Raw genomic sequence first — 24,612 nt, forward strand, 5'->3', positions numbered from 1 at the left:
AAATCTCCTTCCAGTAATGCATTATAACATTTCATGAACCCAACTATCATAGCCAAGTTTTCTTCAGCTTCTTTTAGAGTCGATGAAAGTTGGGCTGAAACTGTGGACTTAGAGTTGGATCCAGAAGAACTTGAGGCAGCCATATGTTGATGAGACACAACAGGATGTGCAAAATGGATATGTTGAGCAGAGAAGGCATTATTTGATGAAATTCCTAGATTTGCAACAGAGTAAGAAGTCACATGGTTGATTTCACGTTGTTTATCATCCACGTCACATGCTTTGTTTATGGCCATCACTTCAGCAAGGCTAAGTTTGCTCAGATCCCTATTCTTCTTGATTTCGGCCACGTTCATGTCCCAACTGCGTGGAAGAGAATTCAACAACTTTTTGTTGATCTCAGTGCGAGGTAGACTTATCCCATTCATGCTCATCTCAGTGGTAAGAGTAACAAATCTTTGCAGCTGAGCTTCAAGAGATTCTCCTAAAACATGATTGAACATGTTGAACTTCTATCTAAGTAGGTCCTTTCTACTTTGTCTCATGTATTCATTCCCTTCATAGACCTCAATTAAAGCCTCTCACAAATCCTTTGCAGACTCGTATTGTCTAAATCCTTGAGCAATATCCGGAGATAAGGCCATTGTGAGAGTGGGAAGAGCTCTATCATGTTCTTCAACCTTTTCAAAGTCCTCGTCTGTGTAATTTTCTATCTTCTTATCAAAAACTATCTCTTCATCATCACTCAAAGTAGTGGTAATCCTGACTGGACCTCTAAGAATGCTCATCCATATCTTGGTATCTTTCATTTTAATGTATGTTTCAGTTCTTTCATTTCAATTTCCGAAATCCATAAGCAGACAGAAGTCGAGGGATGCGAGTGGTAGTTCACATAATAGAGTCCAACTCTTGATGCATTGAAGTGCCGTATTGAGAATCCATTTCAATTAATCAAACCGAAAATAACCAAAAGTCAAGGGCAGACCGAACACAATGAAAGTCAACTGAGTTATTGACCAAAAAGCATAATATGGTTGATTGAACACGTTAAAGAATTCGGTCTAGAGATGGTACCGAAAACCAAGCATATGTCGGTCTAAACTTTGACCTAAAATCCTGGACTTTGACCAAAACACTCACCGAACACCCTTAAAGATGTTGAAACCGAACACCTTGATTTGTTATACCGAAATTCCTTAAGTTTCGTGATTTAAATGATAAGGATCTAGGATAATTCCGATAATTCAGATGAAGATTACGAAGAACACGATGAACTTCCAGAATTTCAAGAACAGTTAATCGATGATCAAGCAAAAATTGATTAATTTCAATAGAAACTAGTCAATCTCCAATTAAGAAAAATTTCTCAAAACTGCTAAAAATGGGTTTCCAAGGTTCTTGAATCGATTGATACCTTCACGAAGCTCTGATACCACTTGTAAGTCCCGAAATTCTCCTACAAATCAATCGGATTCACTTGATGGTGCGGAATCCCAATCAAGTGAATAATGCAAGATCAAATATGTAATAAGAACACAAATAGTTAATCTTTAATGCACACTATTAGATTGAATAGTCGGGTACATAAGATGTTGATTACACAATGTTCTATCTTGTTTCTCTCTAAGCTCACGTCCAATGCATGTGGCAGCCCCCAAAACATCTAACTCTCCTATCTAGGTTAAAATAACACTATTTATACCTAGACCTAATAACAAAGCCCAAGCCCAAAACCCAAACAATACATTATTGAGCCTAACCAAAATCACATGTGATTTTGGTCCAAACAACACCAAAACATGGTGTTTTTGGTCCTAGACCAAGAACTCTAATAGCTTATGAAAAGCAAAGGATAAACCACAATTTATGACCGAACACTTGTGATTTTCCATAGTCTGGTTCATGGCACTCAAATTTACTTTTAGTTTCGCAGACATGTTGATGGCTATTCATTGCGAAAGTTCATAAAAGAATCAACTACGAAAGTGCGTAATTGAAACGACATCATAAAAGATAAGATAGGGCGCGAGAATTTGAAATGACGATGATTTGACGCTGCTTGATACACGTCATAACCGTCACTCACGTCTTTTTAGGCGACTTTTCAGTAACCGATGCAACCAATCGACAGTTTTCTCTCACCTCCTACACAGTATAAAAGGATTTCAATGTTTCATTAATTAATTACCACTTTCAAAAAGCAAACAAATCCTCCCGCAATTATTATCTCTTTACTATTCATCATCTCCTTCATCAAGCTTCGAGGGCAACTTCTTTAGAGACTCCTTCAGTTGCAGAAAACGTGGCTCGGTCCTCAATCCTCAACCTTAAGGCCCATCAAAACTTGATCCTCGATCTTGAGCTAGCAATGTAGGACAGGTTTCTCCAACCAATAGTCGAATGTTTGAGGTATTCTCCACTCGTTATCACGCTTACCAAGTCAAAAATTGTTCGTCTGGTGCATCTCTCCAAGGCCTACTCCACTGCCAGTTATCAAAAGGGAGAAGAACTGATCTCGTCGAGATCTTCAACCAAAAGACCCAAATCACAAAATCAAGGTTCTGTCACCTCCTAGGGCTTCCACAGGGTCATGACCTTATTAACCTTGAGAATGTCTCCAACTTAGCAATTCTAGAGATGTTCTACTAGATGGGCTACAAGGAAACATTAACAGTAGTTTCTAAGCTTAAAAAGCCTAACTTATCGCCGATGTGGAACAGTCTCTTCACATTGCTATTCAAGAGCTTCTTAGAAACGGTTACCGGCTTGGACTGTGTGAGCAAATTGTTCATGAATATGATGTACGACATCTAATCTGGCATCAACTTGGATTACGGGTCAGTTCTCTGGGGCCAGTTAGTACAAAGCACTCTCTCAACAACACGACACAGTGAAATATCATGTGCTCGCTTCTGGACCATCGTCGTTCAAACGGTGATTAGCAAACTCAACATTCCTGTATTGTAAGGGTCGTGTATGGCTTCCATCCATATTTTTCACACAATGAACATCATACTCGTTGATACCTCAAAGTTCAGTTTCATCGACTCCATTCCTTAATTAATGTTTCGTGATGTTCCGGCAGTGAGTGATGTACTGCGAGCCTATCGCACTTTGCCCGTCTTAGTCTTTCACCCCTTGACAAATGAAATGAAAAAGGTCCTCGACAAGGAGGACAAACCCAAGAAGGGGGCAAGAAGAAGGGTACGAAAGTTAGTCTATTTGAACCACCCCATCTCCAAAAAAGGGTGGGAAACGAAAACCTGATGTCGAACCTTCCGCACCAAATCAAGATCGTAAAAGGAAGAGAGTCAAGAAAGTGGCTCATCGTGTAACATCCCGAAATATCAAGAGTAGAGTTGAAGGGCTAAAAGAGTAAATTTGGGAAAGAGCGACTCGGCGAGTCCATGGGTGGACTCGGCGAGTAGAGTCGCGACTTGGTCGCGTGTTAAGTAGCCGACTCGGCGAGTCAGTGAGATGGACTCGACGAGTAGGCGCTGAGTGGAGAAAACCCTACTTCTCGGGGTTGAGCCCTATATAAAGAACATTATGTTTCCTCCCCAGCCTCCTTATCACCCCCTTGAGTCCCAGAAACCCTAATTTCGTGGAGAAACCCCATTGTTGAGCAAATTGGAGCTTGGAGAGGTGGTTATTGAAGAGATCTTAAAGAAGAAGAGGCTTGGATCAGAGGGCTTTGCAAGGATTCAGGATAATCTTCTCTTGGAGCTTCCTTTTGAGGTATCTTTCCATTGTTTGAGCTGTTATTGTCTAGATTCTTCATTTTGGGGTTTGTGGGGAGCTTATCCTTGGATGGATGGGAGTTAGAGGTTAGATCTAAGGTTTCTACCTCAGATCTGGAATGGAGAAGAGTTGGAATGCATGAAAGTCCCTGTGTTGAGTGTTGGATGAAGCTATATTGTCCCAAACCTTATCCCTAATGTGGAAAATGCATAGATCTCTTTGGATTCACGTAAAGTTTGCCACTTTACGTGATGGATGAGTTGTAGGAGGCTAGATCTATGTTTTGGAGCAACTGCATGGCCTGGAATGCTTCTGAATGGATTCAGACCGGTGGTACTCGTCGAGTCACATGGGTGTACTCGACGAGTTACTTGAAGATGGGCTGGAACTCGACGAGTTGGAAGAACAACTCGGCGAGTCGGATGAAGATGGCCTGGGACTCGGCGAGTTGTATGAACAACTCGGCGAGTAGGTTGAAGATTTCCTTAGACTCGGTGAGTTTGTTCTTGGACTCGGCGAGTCTTGTCGAAGAGTCCCAATATTTTCTGGTTGAGTCGAGAATCGGTGAGTCAAGGGATGACTCGGTGAGTTGTGTGCGAGTGGACTCAGAGTTGTTGGACTCGGCGAGTCTCGGGGTGACTCGGCGAGTTAGGTCGCGGATTGAGTGAAGTTCTTAGTATGGGAACTCGGCGAGTCATCGGGTTGACTCGGCGAGTAGAGTCAGTTAGGGGTTGACTTTGACCTTGTCTTTGACCAAGGGTTGACCAGTGATTTCCAGGGGCATTTTGGTAATTGTTGATTATTGTTTTGAGTTCAGTGTATTGGTGGTTGTCCAGTGGTGGAGATTGTATCAGAGATCAGAGCAGCTTGGGTTATCTGTTTAGTCGGCAGTTTCGAGGTGAGTTATCCTCACTATATCAACAGGGTCTAAGGCACCAAGGCCGGCCCTTATCGGATTGAGATCCGGGTAGTTGTTGCTATGTTGTTGTTATGTTGTTGCTGTGATATGTTTGCATCCTGAGAGTTAGGATGGTATATGTTAGAGGCCTGATTGAGATCGGTATCCTGAGAGATAGGGAGGTGCTATGCTAGTGACCTGTTAGGTCGGTATCCTGGTTAGGATGATGATATGTTATGTGATCTGTTTGATCTGCTTGTTGACTGTGAATTGCTATATGATTGTATGTATATGTGCACATGGTTGTTTGGATTGGAGTTGGTTTGAGGTGGGTCCTGCTGTGTGCTGTAGGCCAAGATACCCAGGGCGGACCGGTTGTTCCGAAGGCCCAGCGAGCGGTCCGGATAGGCTGTAGGCCCCGAAAGGGCGGACCAGACGTGCCGAAGGCTCGGAGAGTGGACCAGACAGACTGAAGGCCCGGTGCGAGCGGACCAGTCATACTGTAGACTCAGAGAGTAGACCAGGTGGATTGAAGGCCCGGGAGCGGGGGGACCAATCACACTGCAGACTCGGTGTATGTGGATAGACTCAAAGGTTGGACCAGGTGGATTGTAGGCCGGTACGGCGGACCAGTCACACAGTAGACCTGAGGTGCATGGCTGTTCTGTGATTAGATATGTTGTGGCATGATATGCTTGTATGGTATTTGTGGTTGGTATTTTGGGGATATCTCACTAAGCTTTCGGGCTTACAGTTGGGTTTTATGTTTTTCAGGTTCTTCAGGAGATCGTGGCAAGGCGAAGGCGTGATCGTACCGCTCCTCATGATTTTGTAGTAGTGTGATTCTGGGAACACGTTAAATGTTTCGAATTGAAAACCTTTTTGTAATGATTTAATGGAATCGAGATGTTTTTGAAAAATTTAAAATTGGTTGTATTTTTCGGTCGTTACACATCGACCACGAACTCTGACACCAAGCGATCACAAGGACTCACAATCACAAACAGGTTCAGATGTTCTAATTCAAAAGGAAGTTCACAACGAAGAAGATGTTACGTCTCAACCGAAGGTTTCGAGATTCCTACCTCCATTCTTGTTACAAATGAATTCTTAGAAGACCTTTCTGTCCCTTCACCCACCTCCACTGTCTCAACCCCAATCACCATTGCTCCATGCCCGCAGGTCGTTTCGCAAGCCCAAACCCCACTTTTCACATATTCCAGAGCCACCACCGCTACCTCAACTGTTGATCCTCCAGTGACTGTCAACAAATCTGATGTGTGGGCAGGTGCTTCGGGATTCACGTTCGGTCATTTTACTCCACCTATCTCTCATTTCCTCTAGTATGATCTAGACATGATCTATGGTGGTGATGACGACAACTTCATAGGATTCCCCTACAGTCCATTCAATATTCAGACTGAAAGTGATGAAGAAGCTCCCGTCACAAGAGGGCAACTCAAAGATAACAACAAGAAACTGGATTCATTGCTCCAATCATCTAGAACATCATCCAATGCAGACTATTCACAAGCAACGATCAATTCCTTCCTTGAGACCCTTACGAAAGAACACTCCACTAATCTGGAGAAAACAAACAAAGTTGTGGATGCTTCTGTTTCTGTATGCAACGAGACGAGCCAAAAAGTAGATAAACTAATTACAAATGCTCGTTTTTTCATGTTGGATTAGGTGTCTAAGCCCATAAATACAATTGGTATGTAGTTGACCCGAGAGTAGCATGGTCCATTTGGGTTGCATATCACCATGAAAATTTGATAGGATGGACTTTTGAGAAGAGGTTATTTATGAGTTGTTAATATATTATAAGTTCTAATATATTAACACGAAATCATATTATTTAATTAGTATTGATCAAGAATTAATTTGGAATTAATTTAGTGATCAAAAGAGACTAATTAAATATAAGGGATTGATTGGTAAATCATTATTTCTTATGGTGTGGGCCAATGATCCATGATTCTTTAGGTTGGGCTAAACCAATGTTAGAACCCATGGATGATCCATGGGGATTTTAAACCCATGGAGCCAAAGGAATATGGAAGGTCATACACATTAGGGTTTACATGGTATAACCTTAATCTTGCCACACTATATAAGAAGCCCCTTAGCATCCAAAATGGCACACTAGTAATTCTTGTAGTTCCATGAGTCAATTTTGGTTACAAGAATATTTCTCAAAAGTCATCCTTTGTCTAAAGGTGTGTTGTGATTCCATTTGAGGTGCAACACTTGGGGCATTAAGTTATTAAGGTCAAACACAACAAGTTTTACAAGCCACAACCAATAGGTAACTCATTAATTCAATTTTATGTTGTTTTATATTATTTTGTATGATAGTTGTAGGCTTAATGCTTTGGAAAAACTATTGCATGTATAATTAGAGAAAACATAGATCCAAGACATTTACGGTTGTATGTGCACCATAGGATGTTGTAGTATACCAAAACCCTTCAGTGGTATCAGATCCTAGGGTTGGTTTCTATTATACGTGATGCTTATTGTTTTTAAGGCAAGAAAAATCATTTTTTTGGAACCTGCCTGATCACTACGAGGTGGTAAAAATTACCACGAGGTGGTGATTGTTCAGTGGGCAAAATTTTAAGTTTTTTTGGCCTATTTTGGATTAGGATCATTACCAGAAAATGTTTTTGTTCATAAAATTTGATTTTGTTGCTATGATAATGATTATCCGCATCCAAATAAAAGATAATTATCATAGTTTCAAGATTTGTATTATTTTATATGATAGGCTAATTTCTTGCAAATGGTTGATATGAATTATCTTGACTTATGAGTTTAATCTAGATCATAGAAAAATTATTTTATTATTGTGTTAATTGAAATATTTGATCTAAATGCCTTTTTATGAATTCCATAACTTGTCCACAAGTTATGTTAAATGAAAAAAAATTCAAAAATGTTTTTTATGAACTCCATAACTTGTCCTCAAGTTATGGAATTTCAAGAGTCTCATTTTAAAAGTCATCTTAAATGGTTTTAAGATCTTCCATAATTTGTCCTCAAGTTATGGAACTTGAAAAGTTTTCCCATAAAAATCTCATTAAACTCATAAGTTATAGAAATGAAAAGTTTTGACAAGTTTCAAAACTTGCCCTCAAGTTGTGGAATTTGTAAAGTCTCACTTCTGAATACTTTAATTCCAAACCATAGAGTTTAAAAAGTTAAAATTCTACTCTTATACTTTATATTATTATAAGTTTAATAATTATATATATGTATAAGACAAGTCATTCTTATCGTTAGTAGGCCTCGTTCACGAAGCCAATCTATAAGGGGGGTATAAGGTTACTGCCTATAAAATGGCAATTTAATGGGTGTCCACTCTTACCCACCGCTTCCTTGACTGGTGGAGGGTCGTTATCCGAATGGGTAGGATAGGACATTAATTCTCATTAAAAGTATAATGAAAATACCAAGTAACTAAACACTTATAAATTCCCAATCTTAGTTACTTAGGAAAAAGGTGAATTTGGTGCTAACCCATGAAATTGCACTTTGCACCTTGTTAAGTCATTAGTGGAGCGTGTGTGGTTAACCGACACACTAATCTGGGACTGACAGTGCATGGTAAAGGGAAGCTTGATGTTAATCATAAATCACCGGAGCGTGTGTGGTTAACCGGAACATTGATTAGGTGGTTGTAACATTAAGTGTACCAAGATAATTTGCATGGTTATTCACACCTTGTTTGTGATCCTCGGCATCCCAGTCACAAACTTGAAGGGAACAATCGAGATTTAAACATGCCATTGAAAAGAAAAAAATTCAATGAATCTCAAAGGATCTAGGAATTTCAATCCATTTAAAACTTAATAATCAGTTTCGTTTTTCATGGTGGAAATTGGTAAATCGTCATTTGCCTACCTTCAAATATTTTGCAATTGGATTACAACATCCCTTTTCCAAATTGTAAAATATTGTGTTAGGTCCTAGCTTTAATATTTCATTTGGGTGTTATATTAAAGACTTAAATCAACTGACTTGAATTTCTCCCATTATAGATGTTTAGTTCAGACAACTATGGTCTTCCCGAATCTTTTGGAAAAAGCCTCCTTTATAAAGATGATTTTCCACGAGGCGATCAAGGTGAAAGATTAATCCCTTCTTCGTGATGTAGTGGAACTTCACTTCCTCCGCCTCCTACAATAATTCTCCCTAACCCACAAGTTCAAGGTCACTCAAAGCCCTATTGGAAGGAAGGAAAGTCTGTATGTGCTCACGTTTTGGAGATGAAGTGACATATTGACAAGCTGGGAGAGTTGTGAGTCGATGTCTCAAAGGAAGTTGGCTGTTGACTTGGTTCTTCTGTCACTCCCTAAGTCGTATAGTGAGTTCATTAAAGACTACTATATCACAGATCATGTAACGCCCGTAGATCCGGGCTAGTCAATTTAGAGATAATAGGGGTCGAAAATGACTTTTTGGAAAAAGATTATTTAGAATAAATAATCTTAACCAATTTTTATAATACGTCTCAAGGGTTCCGTACATATAAAGAACGCCGAAATCCGAGTTATAACGAAGAAGTTATGGTTCGTTGAAGTTTTATGGCAAAACCGGCACGACACCGGGAGACGTAAATAGTGAATCTATGATGGAGGACTTTTTATCCTTATCAATATAAACAAAAGTTTTAGTATATGTCAAACCAAAAACATACAAAAAAAGAACGCCCAAATCTGACTTTGTATGAGGAAGTTATGAATTTTCTAAGATTTGGCTTAGCAGTGCACGGCCCGAAACTCGAATTTTAGATCGAGCGGTTTTTGGCCTACGCGACCTTAATGAGAATTGAAGATCTCATTAATGGGAACTCAATGGTAAAAATACAGACGAAAACAGAGTCTGTATGTAGAAGTTATGAATTTCACGCGGACATTTAACAATATAATCTCCTCGTACTGTTAAATTTAAGACCGGTCGAGAATTAGCCGACGGAGTCAAAATGAAAGTTGTAGATCTTATTTTTTTACATATGTGTGGATATAAAGAACGTCAAAAACAAAGCTCGTATGTGAAAGTTACGGATTTTAGAAGTCGAAAGTGTGCTGTGCGAAAATGGGTGATGTGACACAATCATAGCCATTGCTTTCTCCCCAAGTCTTGCCACTAGATGGTGACATGTGGCACCACGTTCAACCATTTTGCACCCTATAAATAGAACCTCTCCCACCCTCATTTTCTTCACACCTTTCCCATTCTTTCTTCTCTTTACTCTCTCTCTAGAACCTCTCTCTAGCCCCGAAACCCCCCGAAAAGCCTAGGGAACCTCCCTAGCAAGAGACGGAAGCCCCGGAGTGCTCGACGGCTCCAAGAACAAGAGGTTTTCGGCTCGGGATCACTTCTCCAAGCAAATCCCGGTTTTCTATAAAACCCGATGTAAGTGAGCTACGCCTACGCTATTTTTAATAAAGCTTTTATTTATTTATAGTAACGTCATTAGGAACTTATAATAAGTACTTGGGCTATTATTATGGGTTATATAAGTATTGGTTAATGCTTATATAATAATAATAATAACTAGACTATTAATTAGTCTCGGCGAATAATAGACTAAACTCTAGTGGTAATAATACTAGGTTTCGTCGAAGGAAACACTACTAGAAAACCGACCTTTAATGACGCGCAAACAATGACACGCAGTGATTTACGATACGCAAAAGCGGGCTCTCTAAAAATAATGTCATTTCTTCTAAAATTTGAAGGATACAAGACACACATTTATGCGTGCCCTGAAATTAGTGTCAGAAAAGAAAAAAAAAAGGAAATACGGAGGGCACCTATCATAAAAAGCGTGTCGTGTAAAGGTGTCGCTTTATATTTTTTTTAAGAAGGCGCGTTCTCATTATTTTTTTGGGAAATGAAATCCCAGAAAAATTAAACACCCCGCCTGATACTCCTTCTTCTCCTTCTAAAATCCTCTGCTAAGAAACCTAAATCATTCGTAACCATTTTCCATTCCCAAAAGAATTAAACATCCCGCCTACTACGACTCCCAAAACACCCTAAATCATAAATCCCTAAATATTAAGAACCCTAATTTGTTCTTGAGAAACGGTGCCTTAGATCAAAAACTGTGAATTCAAATTCGAATTAGATCAGGTTCTCTCAATCAAGAACCTCCCCATTCTATAACTCAAAAAAAGCATCAATTCATGCATATTTCACCTGCACCGGAGTTAGCCGTTCGTTATCCCATATGGTCATCGTCACAACCTTGGGCCTTATCAACTCCTTCCATAAGATCTTTCTCGTAAATTCTATCAATCCTAACCTTTCTCTCAATCAAGAAACCCTAACCTTTCTCTCTATTCACGAGCCAGTAATCGATGCCATCATACGTTTCTTTTCTCCATTACCCTTTTTTTCCCTAAAATCATGTCTGGGTTTCTGTTTACTCATATGATTTCTCCAAGGTTTTGATGCATTCATCGCTTACACATCTCTCAATTCTCTTTATGTTGGTGGATCTGCTCCTTTTTGCTCTCGATCGAGGGTTTTTTGGGCTTTCAGGTCTCAGATTTCTTTTAGGCATTCTTCAACTGTACTCATGCAGAAATTCTTTGGTAAGGGTTTTTAATCGCTCTTTAATTTCGATTCTATGTCCGTTAGTTAGTTTCGGATCTATACCACAATACACAATCATGAACATTCAGATTCTCATGGCTCCTTTACTTTCCATCTTCGTGCTGTTAGTGTTTGTACTCCAGGTTGCCTCTGAATCCACGAGAGAAGTAGTAGAACAAATCGATGGAGAAGAATTCACTGAGGAGTTGCTGTTCAGGCCACTTCCTGATCAGAAAGTTCTTTCTCATTTTCACTTCGAGAGTAGGGTTCCTCCGACAAATTCTTATGGACATCACCACCGGCTTTTTTCCAAAGCTATCTATCAGCTGGTATGATTACAATAGTTCGTTAATTACTTTACTCGATCAGATTCATTTTTCTATCAACGCATTTTATTGAATCCTTAGGTTTAACAGTACCAAAGGCTTTCTAATTGTTGCTCTGGTCCATCCTAATTGAGTTTAGGGTTTAATGATTCATTGATTAGGATGATTTATGAAGTTACATTATATTGTTGTATTACTTTTTTATATAGATTTCAACCAATCGTATTTGTGGTCTGAATTAGGATTTGTGGTCTCATGATTCAAACAATCCATGTGCCTCTCTCAAGCCTGAACGATGAGAGCACTAGTGGGTTGTGACATCCCCAAAATCTCGGCCAGAAAAGACCGATTTTCATTTATGCTTTTAAATATTTTCAGAGTAAATCCTTTTGATTTGAAACAGTTGCGGAATTTGTTCCCAAAAACAAAACATGATAAAACAATGTTTACCGAAGCATTTCATAAAAGAAATGTATTTTCATTATAATCAAAACTCGGGGTGTCATGTTCCGATACAGACCAATAAGCATAAACGAATACATTACAAGTCATATAACAAATATAAACATATGCAGACTTGTAAACAAAACAACTTGATGGTTCATCCATCTCATGCCCTTCCGCCACTTCCTGTAATACAATTTAAAACTGAGTGGGTCAGGCTTGGGAGCCTGGTGAGCATATAGGGTTTTCAACCCACAATAAATATCATATTTAATTTTCACCAACCAACAATAACCCAATTACCCATTCCCGTTATTCTCACTTTAATGTCCCTAAAACAACTAACATAAGGGACCTAGTCTAAGAATATTTCATCGGGGCGACAACACATGCTTCGGGGGTACCTCAACAATATAAGTCAAATAAGGCAACCATGAGGGGGATGGAGTACAGCGAATGAACACCCAAGTTCATTAACACCTACAGGTGGCGAACCTGCTAATGTTTCCACAAGACTGTCTAGAATAGCCAATGGTCGTCATCTAAACTCCGCTAGATGACTCAATCAAACAACAACGAGGCCTCTCATCTGTTTATTACACACCAACTGTCTACCCATGTTCTACCCAACATATTAGTAGATAAAAATATACATTTGTATACATAGTTTAAAAACCTATATAGCATGCTTTAATCAACACATATATCACATAACAGATGAGGCACACTCACACATAACACATATCTCATAGAGAAATAATCAGATCTATAAGATAGAAGAGAGTGAATACACATTCACACATAACACAACCAAATATATACACTTAGCACGTATTTTATATAAAATACTTCATATTATTGTATTTGGAAGGAAATAACTACACACTCACTTGATCAGAAGATGATCCGACAGTACTACGGCTTATAGAAGTAGTAATCCACAGTAGATCTAGAAGATCTCCTCGAAAATCGAACTTCTCGCGGGCAGAGCTTCGACTCGGGAACCGCACTTCTCGGGATCTTTGGGATCTCGGGACTTGCCTCGGGGCTAGAGTATGATACCGGGGCTTCGGGATATTTCTGGCACCCAAAACGATGCAAAACGGGAGAGAGAAGAGAAGAAATGAACAAAACTCTCGGCTGCCTTCGGATCCCTTTTATAGAGGCTGGAGCCTCGGAGTACGCGGGGAGTACTGCAGTACGCAGCGCGTACTGCTTCCGAAATCGTCACTGCATGCATCATCCGAAGTGTCGACACTATGCTGAGTACGCGGTAGCGTACCCTCGTACGCGGGGCGTACTCCGGATCACACCGGTGACTCGTCTTCGGATAAGGCCTCCGAATTTTGATTTAAATTTAAATACAAAATGATTAATAAACTTCGGAGATTCATAACTTCTTCATACGAACTCCGTTTTCGACGTTCTTTATATCCACGGAAAGGTGAGACAACACTCTACGACTTTCGTTTAGACTCCGTCGGCTAATTTTGAATTTATTTTTTTTAATTATTTTTAATAGGCCGCGACAGAAACTTTCGTTATAAATTCATAACTTCTTCGTTTGACGTCCGTTCTCGCCTAACTTTTTATCGCTTCGATACCAACAATGAGATCTTCGATTCTCATTTAGATTGTTTCGGCTAAAAACCGCTCGATCTCAAATCGAGTATTTCAGGCTGCATACCGCTAAGCCGGAACTTCGATAAATCATAACTTCCTCATACGAAGTCAGATTTGGGCGTTCTATATATATTCGGAAACCTCGTTTCAACTACTACAACATTAACCAAAGATATTATGTTTATTTACACTTAAATTTTTGACGCTTATTTTTATTCTTAATTAATCAAGCCACATAATTAAGCAATTAAGCACAAAACACACAATACTCAAATAATAAAATCTTATTATTTCAAAACGGGTTACAAAGGTTAACCTAGACCATTACATTGGTAAAAATGGCAAGCCTGGAAACACAGGCGTTACAATTCTCGCAACCTTAGAATGATTCCGTCCCCGGAATCACACATCAACAAACAAATGCGGATAGCGACTCAACATGTCACTCTCCGTCTCCTAGGTGAGATTCGACCCATTCGTGTGTTTCCATCGGACAAGCACTAACCCAACCATTTTGCGTCGCAACTTCTTAGTCTTTCGGTCAACAATTGCCTCAGGTTCTTCAATCAACCTTTTGTTCTCATGAATTCTCAATTCAGAAATTGGAATTATATCAAGAACTTCTCCCGTGAACTTCCTCAAATAACACACATGAAAGGTGTTGTGAATTCCATTCAGTTCTTCGGTAATTCGAGCTTGTAAGCTTGGTTTCCAATCCTCTGAAGGACTTTAAACGGTCCAATAAACCTTGGACTCAACTTTCCCCTTTTACCAAATCTTATAAGTCCCTTCCACGGCGAGACTTTAAGCAAAACCGAATCTCCAACCTCAAAAGTCATCGGTCTTCGCTTCTTGTCAGCATAGCTCTTTTGACGATCTTGAGCTGCTAACATTCTTTCCCTAATTATTTTCAACTTTTCAGCAGTTTGATGAACCATCTCCGGTCCCATAAACTGCTTTTCCCCAGCCTCAAGCCAACAAGACGGCGTACGACACTTCTGTCCATACAAAGCTTGATAAGGTGCCATCTTAATGCTCGAGTGAAAACTATTATTATAGGAAAATTCTACCATCGGTAAATGTTCATCCCAATTACCTAGGAATTCCAAGGTACATGCTCTCAGCATATCTTCAAGTGTTTATATTGTTCTTTCACTCTGACCATCAGTCTGCGGATGGTAAGCTGTGCTTAAACATAACTTGGTACCCATTTCCTCTTGTAGACTTTTCCAAAACCTTGAGGTGAAACGGCTATCACGATCCGATACAATCGTTAACGGAACACCGTGAAGCCTCACAATTTCCTTCACGTAAGAATTCGCAAGCTTTTCCATAGACCATTTCTCCCTGGCCGCTATGAAAAGCGCACTCTTAGTGAATCGATCAACGACCACCCAAATCATGTCGTGACCATTCTTTGTTCTGGGCAGTTTAGTGACAAAATCCATAGCAATGTCTTCCCACTTACCCATAGGCACAGACAATGGTTCTAAACTCCCGTAAGGTTTCTGATGTTGTGTCTTGACTCTCGCACAAGTCACACACTCGGCCACATACTTTGCAACATCAAGCTTCATCGTCGGCCACCAGTAGTAGGGTTTCAGGTCCCTATACATTTTAGTGCTACCCGGATGAATTGAGTACATGGTTTTGTGAGCTTCTTCCATCAGAAGATCCCTAATTCCTCTTGAATTAGGTACCCAAATACGATCTTGGAATACCTTCAGTCCATGACCATTAGTACCAAACACCAACGTTTTACCCAAACGTTCCTCCTTTCGGTCATTTTTCTCAGAAGCTTCCTCTTGAGCTTTCTTTATACTTTCCACAATGGTCGAGACAACTTCAATTCTCAACGCTCTTGGCCTCTTCCTTTCAAGATTGACCTTCCGACTGAGAGCATCAGCAACAACATTAGCTTTACCGGGGTGGTAAAGTATCTCGTAGTCGTAGTCTTTAAGTAATTCTAGCCAGCGTCGTTGCCTCATATTCAATTCTTTCTGATTAAAGAGGTATTGGAGACTCTTATGATCAGTGAAAAGTTTGCACTTCGTGCCATAGAGGTAATGCCTCCATATTTTCAGTGCGAAAACTACCGCTGCCAACTCCAAATCATGAGTCGGGTAATTCTTTTCATGCTCTTTCAGCTGTCGAGAAGCATATGCTATCACCTTTTCTCTTTGGGTCAAAACACAACCCAATCCAACACCAGACACATCGCTATAAACAGCGAAGTCTTCAACTCCATCGGGTAGAGAAAGTATTGGTGCCTCACATAGCTTCTTCTTTAACTTCTCGAATGCTTCTTTATGCTTCTCACTCCAAGCATAAGTAGCTCCTTTGTGGGTCAAAGTTGTCAATGGAGTAGCAATCGAAGAAAAGCCTTGGATAAACCTGCGGTAATATCCGGCTAATCCTAAAAAGCTTCGAATCTCCGTGGGACTTTTCGGTTGTTCCCACTTCGTCACAGCTTCGATCTTCGTTGGATCAACCATTATCCCTTCTTGGTTGACCACGTGACCCAAGAATTGGACTTCACGAATCCAAAAATCACATTTGGAGAACTTCGCATAAAGCTTCTCCTTCTTCAAAACTTCTAACACTTCTCGCAAGTGTCTGCCATGCTCCTCCTGGCTTTTCGAGTAAATCAGAATGTCGTCTATGAACACTATCACAAATTTATCAAGGAACGGGTTACAAACCCTATTCATCAAATCCATGAACGCTGCTGTAGCATTGGTTAGTCCAAACGACATAACCAAGAACTCATAGTGTCCATATCTAGTTCTGAATGCAGTCTTCTCGATATCTTGCTCTCTTACTTTCAGCTGATGATATCCTGACCTAAGATCGATCTTCGAGAAATAGCTCGAACCTTGCAATTGATCAAACAGGTCATCAATCCTCGGCAACGGATATCTATTCTTTTATTGTTGCCTTGTTCAGCTCTCTGTAATCGATGCACATTCTCATACTTCCATCTTTCTTCTTTACAAATAACACCGGAGCTCCCCAGGGCGATGAACTAGGTCTAATGAAACCTTTGTCCAACAACTCCTGAAGTTGCATCATCAGCTCCTTCATCTCCGTCGGTGCTAATCGATAAGGTGCTTTTGCTATTGGCGTGGTTCCTGGTAACAAGTGTATTCTGAACTCCACTTGTCTATCAGGTGGTAATCCAGGAAGATCCTCGGGGAACACTTCCGGAAAATCACACACCACTGGAATGCTCTACATCACCTTCTTTTCCTTCTTAGCATCAATCACAAATGCTAAATATGATGTACATCCCTTGGTCAAACACTTTCTGGCTTTCATTAGAGAAATGATCCTAGAATTCACTCGCCGTTTGTCCCCATACACCATAAACGAATCTTTTCCAGGCGGGTTTACTTTAACTATCTTTTTCTTGCATAAAATTTCGGCATCATTGGCGCTAAGCCAATCCATTCCCAACACGATGTCGAAACCATTTAGTTCGATAGGCAATAATTCCTCGTGAAACTTATTCCCATTAAGGTCAATTAAGATGTCTTTCATACGATGGCTAACAGGCACAAACTTGCCACTAGCTACTTCAACTAATAAAGCATTATCTAGTCTATCAATAGGCAAAGCTAGCTTTCTACCAAACTCATGCGAAATAAAGGAGTAGTTGGCTCCAGAATCAAACAATATATGAGCAGGTAATTCGTTTACGAGAAAGGTACCTGAAGCGACATCAGCTTCATCTTTAGCAGCTTCCAGTGTCATCTGGAATGCTCTCGCCTTTGGCTTTGGTGTAATGTTGGGCTTTGCTGCCTCCTTCTTCTTCGGACAGTCTTTCAAAATATGCCCCTCTTCATTACACCCAAAACACATCCTTTTGTTGTTCGGACATTCATTGGCAAAATGTCAAACCTTTCCACACTTGTAGCAGGTCACATCCTCGCTACATTTCCCAAAGTGCTTTTTCTTACACTTATCACACCACTTCGCCTCGCCTCCTTTTCCTCCAAACTTTTTCGAATCAGATTTCGAAAATTTTCCTTTCTTACCGGAACCAGATGTTCCCTCAAACTTTCTTTTCTCACCAACATCAACCTTGTCAGTGGTTCTCCCCTTGATCATGTTTTCAACAGACTTGGCAGCCCAGATAGCTGCCTCTAGAGTAAGTGCCTGACGTACTGGCACCTCGTACTCCCATGGAAGTCCCTTCGCATACCGATCCACCTTTGTCAGCTCATCTGGAACGACACGCAAGGCAAACTCCATCTTATCGGTGAAGTTATTGGTGTACTCATCCACTGACATGCTACCCTTCGTCAATGTTAAAAACTTATTCTCCAACTCCAACAGATTTTGAGCCGAGCAGAACTTGCGCTTAAACTGCACCAAGAACTCTGCCCATGACAATTGCAGTGGCTCGTTAGGGCTCAAAGTCTTTCCTAGAGTGTTCCACCAACGAACGGCTCCACCTCGGAATTGACGCACGGCATAGATAGTTTGCAACTTACCTCTGCAGCCACACCTCATGAAGGCTAGCTCCATTTCGGAGATCCAATCCATAACCCCAATCGGATCCTCCTTTCCATTGAAGGTCGATGGTTTGCAAGTTAGAAAGTCCTTGTACTTCCATCATTCCTTCCATCATGGTTATCTTGCCTAACTATCGGTGGGTTGGCTGGACCAACAGACCCACTGAAGTTTCCACCTTCCGAGTGCCCTTCGTTTAATTCAGGCTCTTCCACACGAATCGACAGTTCTTCACGATTCTGTTGAAGCAACCGTCTAGTTTCATCCATCTGACGATCCAACATCGTCTGAATCATCAATTGCACACCAGCCATGGTTATTGGCTCAGGCGCTGCTGCTACGACAGGTATTGGCTCAATCACTGGTGGTTGATTCCTGTTTTCGTCAGCATTTCCAACTCCACTTCTTGTTCTCACCATTTTGATCTACACACCAAATAAGGTGAAATTAGATCCTCAATCATGATAGATATTCAAATCATCCTTATCACTCCGGAACGTTTACATGCTAGATCTAATATCGTAGACGTACGCTTAGAATCCTACACACATAAGGTTTCTAGATCCGGTCGGCAACAGACCATAGATCCGAACAAATAATATCATATATGGCAACATATAACATTTAGCACATAAAAGCATTTTAGGCAACTTTCCTAAAATAAACTAGTGCTCGTGTCTAAAACATAACAGACACACATCTCAAAATTTCACTTAGCATTCTAAGTTTAAGTCTAGAAATCCTATAAATTCCTAGTTCGCTTAAACTAATGCTCTGATACCAACTGTGACATCCCCAAAATCTCGTCCAGAAAAGACCGATTTTCATTTATGCTTTTAAATATTTTCAGAGTAAATCCTTTTGATTTGAAACAGTTGCGGAATTTGTTCCCAAAAACAAAACATGATAAAACAATGTTTACCGAAGCATTTCATAAAAGAAATGTATTTTCATTATAATCAAAACTCGGGGTGTCATGTTCCGATACAGACCAATAAGCATAAACGAATACATTACAAGTCATATAACAAATATAAACATATGCAGACTTGTAAACAAAACAACTTGATGGTTCATCCATCTCATGCCCTTCCGCCACTTCCTGTAATACAATTTAAAACTGAGTGGGTCAGGCTTGGGAGCCTGGTGAGCATATAGGGTTTTCAACCCACAATAAATATCATATTTAATTTTCACCAACCAACAATAACCCAATTACCCATTCCCGTTATTCTCACTTTAATGTCCCTAAAACAACTAACATAAGGGACCTAGTCTAAGAATATTTCATCGGGGCGACAACACATGCTTCGGGGGTACCTCAGCAATATAAGTCAAATAAGGCAACCATGAGGGGGATGGAGTACAGCGAATGAACACCCAAGTTCATTAACACCTACAGGTGGCGAACCTGCTAATGTTTCCACAAGACTGTCTAGAATAGCCAGTGGTCGTCATCTAAACTCCGCTAGATGACTCAATCAAACAACAACGAGGCCTCTCATCTGTTTATTACACACCAACTGTCTACCCATGTTCTACCCAACATATTAGTAGATAAAAATATACATTTGTATACATAGTTTAAAAACCTGTATAGCATGCTTTAATCAACACATATATCACATAACAGATGAGGCACACTCACACATAACACATATCTCATAGAGAAATAATCAGATCTATAAGATAGAAGAGAGTGAATACACATTCACACATAACACAACCAAATATATACACTTAGCACGTATTTTATATAAAATACTTCATATTATTGTATTTGGAAGGAAATAACTACACACTCACTTGATCAGAAGATGATCCGATAGCACTACGGCTTATAGAAGTAGTAATCCACAGCAGATCTGGAAGATCTCCTCGAAAATCGAACTTCTCGCGGGCAGAGCTTCGACTCGGGAACCGCACTTCTCGGGATCTTCGGGATCTCGGGACTTGCCTCGGGGATAGAGTATGATACCGGGGCTTCGGGATATTTCTGGCACGCAAAACGATGCAAAACGGGTTACAAAGGTTATTAATCAAGCCACATAATTAAGCAATTAAGCACAAAACACACAATACTCAAATAATAAAATCTTATTATTTCAAAACGGGTTACAAAGGTTAACCTAGACCATTACATTGCTAAAAATGGCAAGCCTGGAAACACAGGCGTTACATGGGTGCACCATTTCCAATAGCTTTTAAGGTTCTGAAAGCAACCATGGCCGAATTTCCAGCTCTTAATGGTCAAAGCATTTCATATGTTGTACTCCAATTCCCTAATGGCACAGTCAACCCACCACACATCCATCCACGAGCTTCGGAGTTGTTGTTTGTTCTCATGGGTTCTTTAGAAGTTGGGTTTGTCGTCACTACTAATAAGTTGTTTACTTAGAATCTACAATAAGGTGACATCTTTCTGTTCCCGAAGGGACTTGTCCACTTCCAGTTTAACAGTGATTCTAAGAATCCAGCTTTAGCACTCTCTGCATTTGGTAGTGCAAGCGCTGGGACTGTATCTGTCCTTTGCAGGTAACATTTTTTTTAAATAAATAAAAAATAAGGAGCTTGGTGGGGGTTGATGTTTGTATTGTATGCTGTTGCAGTGAAATAGGTGCTCATTTTTCAGCTTGTGGGAGACGAGGTGAATGTGGCTTGCTTTCACCCTTTCTTTGGTGGTGGTATTGTCTATGGCACAAAGGTGAATTTCAACAACAACTGCAACTTATTACATCTTAGCAGAATCTTCAACCTGTTGTTGCTGCTAGATTGCAACCTAATTTTGCTCCGCTCATGCCATCCTTGAAATGTAACTGGACTGAGCACACGTCGCCTGATGGATATAAGTACTACAACAATAGTACAACTAGAGAAAGCAAGGTAAGTTTTATTTATTTATTTTTTTATTTTAAATTGATTGATATGTTGAAATACATACATACATGCATACATACATACATACATACATACATACATACATACTCCACCCTGTCCTTATTCCTTCACTTCCATTCACCAAAACCATGGGTATAATTGGAAGATACCATGTAGGCTCAATGGATTGTCCATCTTCACTCAAGTAGTTGAGAAGAAGCTCATCTGCCTTGTTAAAAAGATGACGTGGGATGGGTGTCAGCTTAGTGTAAATATATCTTCCACTTGCATGATCTTTTCCACCCTGTAAACAAAGATTTTTAAATATGAAGATAAAGAAAAAGGAACAATAATTTATATTTTTATATTTTATATTTTATTTAACTTACCATTTGACATGTACCAAATTGGCCACTGGGGTAAAGGAGGTTGATGTTATTGCTGCCAGCAAAGTTTTGAGCCATGCCAACGATGGTCCCCACAAGACTTGCTTCACCATGGTGATATGTTGATTGTTCAGAGACATATCCACTGAATTAGGCGACTTTTACTTCTTGGAAAATGGGTTTCTTGAAAGCATAAAAAAGAATCTTTCTTTGACCCGGTTTTAACCCATCCACCATTGATGGGATTGATCTTTGAAGATCAATAAATTATCATTACTAAATGGGGTAAATGCTTCAAAGAAACTGTAATAAACACAAAAACTTCACAAGAAACGATTTTTTATGATTACTAATAAGACTAAATCAAGATGCCATGCTTTGAAAGATCCAGTAAATTTTAGAGTTTGTGCATGAAAATTATTCCCTTTTTTGTATATGGTTAGAAAAAGCTATACTTTGATAGATTTTCAAAGCATAATCCCATAATAGGGAGAAATGAATGTACGATTTGCAATATATATAAACAAAGTGATAAAAATTATATTTATATTTAAAAGCTGCAAAAGATACAAACCTGAAGTGCTCTAAGCCATGTCTTTCTAGCTTCAATCTTCTTCTTACTAAAAGCCAACTCTATAGCTTCACCATCTTCATCATCAGCCCAAACAAAATCCTTCTTATGCTTATCCAGATCAGCAAAATACTCAGCTCCTTCTTTACCATTACTTGTTACCAACCCCTAAATGTAACAAATTATTAGCCAACAGTTCGTTTTTTTCTAACTTAAGCATTATAGTATTGAAAAAGAAAACAAAGAAACAAACCTTATAGTATTTTATTTTGAAATTCTTCACTCTGCACCCTAGACTTTCCTTCCATGCCTCATACTCAGGCATATTGTAAAAGGAAATAACATTGTTACTATTCTTTTGAGTAGCCTTAACAATTGGAGTGGTGAACTCTAGTACAAACTCAAGGACTTTTAGTAAAGATGGCCATAATGAGTGCAAGAAGTTGATCAACTGTCCTTTGATATGTGATCCATCATGATCCTACAAAAAAATGAATCTTTTCAATAAAATGGCATTTCTTGAATTTCCAACATGTTTTATGTAAAGAATCTGGAAAATTACCTGATCAGCCATTATCATCAAGTGACCATATCTCAAAGATTTGACATTGTCATACTCTTTACCATGTTGGAGTCCAAGAATCTTCTTAATGTTCTGAATTTCAGCATTTTCTTGCAATCCATCACAGAGCCTCAAATTTCTTATATTAATCTTGATCTTACTTGTTGTTTCCTTTCAGTAACAGATATGCAGGACAGACAACACTCCAGCAGGTTTGACTCTATTCTTATAAGTTGTGACATTCACATTCCCATAGTGATCTTGATAAATTTGCTTCTATTTCCATGCTAAGTTGGCTTTTATTTGTAATATAAGAGGTCCAAAGTCTTGCAAAGAAGGCTGCAGAAACTGTGGTGTTGGTAATTGATGATGAAGGGACTGAGTATCTGATATAAGAACTTCTCAAGTTGCTTCTATTTCCATGTTAAGTTTGGCTTTTATTTATCTTACTGTTTATTATCATTTTTTATATAAAACTTCATCTTATATTATATATAATACATTATAGGCTGCCTGGGAAGCACTGTCTAGAGTTGTTGGTTTAGTCCGGAAAGAAAAATGAATTTTAAAAATTTAAAGGAAGAACAATGAATTTTGGACTAAATAAAATCGGGTTAGTTCTAACTTCTAATTTATAACTCTACTCCATACATAATTTAATTATAGTTTTCGTCTACTGTACAAAACACAAATAAGATTATAAATAATAAAATGTATATTGTTTTTAGAAAATAGAATAAAAATTTGGAAAAAAAGATAGCATGTCATTTCTCAACTTACAATTTGTAATATTGTTTTGTATAGAACGTTGTGGAGAAAAGAAATGCTAAGGATGCATCTGGGAACATTGTACTTGGAGAATGTGAGTGTTTATTTTTCTTTTGTGTTTGGTGAAAATCATCAAATGACAATCTCATTATATCTTAGGATCTTATTAGTTAATGAACTTGATCGTGGGTTTGATCAAGCACATGTTTACATTTCTACCCCTGCTTTTATCTTTTATCTTTTTTGTTATATAATTGTATTTCCCCCTTTTTTTATCAGGTTAATTTGGTGGTTAATTATGATCTTCCTATAAGACATGATCATCAATCTCAACCTGACCATGAAGTGTACTTGCATTGAATCGGAAGAGCAGGGTGATTTGGGCGTAAAGGTAATTGTTTTTTTAATATATTTTTTTGGAAAGAGGATTATCCTAAAACGGGTGTTGTCCGGGCCAGCTTTGAAGCTACATGGCCACAAGAGTGTTGTAATAAATGACTATATAAATACTTTATAATGTATGTGACAGGAGCTGTATTCAAATTGTTATCTGGTGAAAGGTACAACATGATCATGGAAAGAATTGAGACACATTTCAACCATTATGTCACTGAGGTAAAAAAGATTATATATATATATATATATATATATATATATATATATATATATATATATATATATATATATATATATATATTTCATGGAAATATGTCTAAATAATTTGGATAATATGTAGTTAATTTGATTACATAATTGTAGGTGACATCATGGCCACATGATAAACAGTTTGAGGATGCGTTAAGAAAAGTTGGTTAGATGTAAAGTTTTACATTTTGGACCTTTTATGAAGTTGGTTTAAGTTATTTACTAAACTGCCATTTAATGGTTTTTGTGTTGTTTGGGTGGGATTTATATTTGTTGCAAAAGTTGGGAGTTATAAAAAGAGTCAATTATGCTTCCTTACTATCAAAAGCTAAAAATCAGAATTTATCATTTAAAAGGAAACTAAACAATTTCATTGATTTATATTCTAATTTAAAGGTTGAGTTGTGTTTTGTTGCAACATTATCAAGTGGAGTTGCTCTAACTCGGGTCCTTTTCAGGTCTCAAATCAACCACTTGGAAAGCACTATAGGTTTGACTTTTTTTATTATTATTCCGAATAGCTTTTATTAATCCTTTTAATTATACTTTTATCTTTTTTCCTATCATATGTGCATCCTCAGTTCAGTCCTTGATAAGTGCCTAAGGCTGCTTGGTTTTGAGTCAGCAGCACCTTGCGATACCTC

The 24,612-nt window shown here is 38.9% G+C and overlaps 1 protein-coding gene across 1 annotated transcript; it reads right to left on the reverse strand.

Annotated features, from left to right (window-relative positions):
• Positions 1-20,553: 20,553 nt before the first annotated feature.
• LOC128129055 (DNA topoisomerase 2-like) lies at positions 20,554-21,500 on the reverse strand. The gene is made up of 3 exons (XM_052767760.1): positions 21,426-21,500; positions 21,145-21,340; positions 20,554-20,681 (listed from the first exon to the last, which is right to left on the reverse strand). The coding sequence occupies exons 1-3, from the start codon at positions 21,498-21,500 to the stop codon at positions 20,554-20,556; spliced, it is 399 nt and encodes a 132-aa protein (XP_052623720.1).
• Between the last annotated feature and the right edge of the window lie 3,112 nt (positions 21,501-24,612).

The sequence above is a fragment of the Lactuca sativa genome, chromosome 9, assembly GCF_002870075.4.
Source record: "Lactuca sativa cultivar Salinas chromosome 9, Lsat_Salinas_v11, whole genome shotgun sequence".
Classification (NCBI taxonomy): domain Eukaryota; kingdom Viridiplantae; phylum Streptophyta; class Magnoliopsida; order Asterales; family Asteraceae; genus Lactuca; species Lactuca sativa.

Coding starts and splice junctions, on each gene's coding strand:
- LOC128129055 (XM_052767760.1), bottom strand. CDS start 21,500: ATGGCTCAAAACTTTGCTGGCAGCAATAACATCAACCTCCTTTACCCC. Junction 21,341..21,425: donor AATTTGGTACATGTCAAATG/GTAAGTTAAATA, acceptor CTTTGTTTACAG/GGTGGAAAAGATCATGCAAG. Junction 20,682..21,144: donor AGGAATAAGGACAGGGTGGA/GTATGTATGTAT, acceptor TGCAAAGGACAG/ATACAGTCCCAGCGCTTGCA.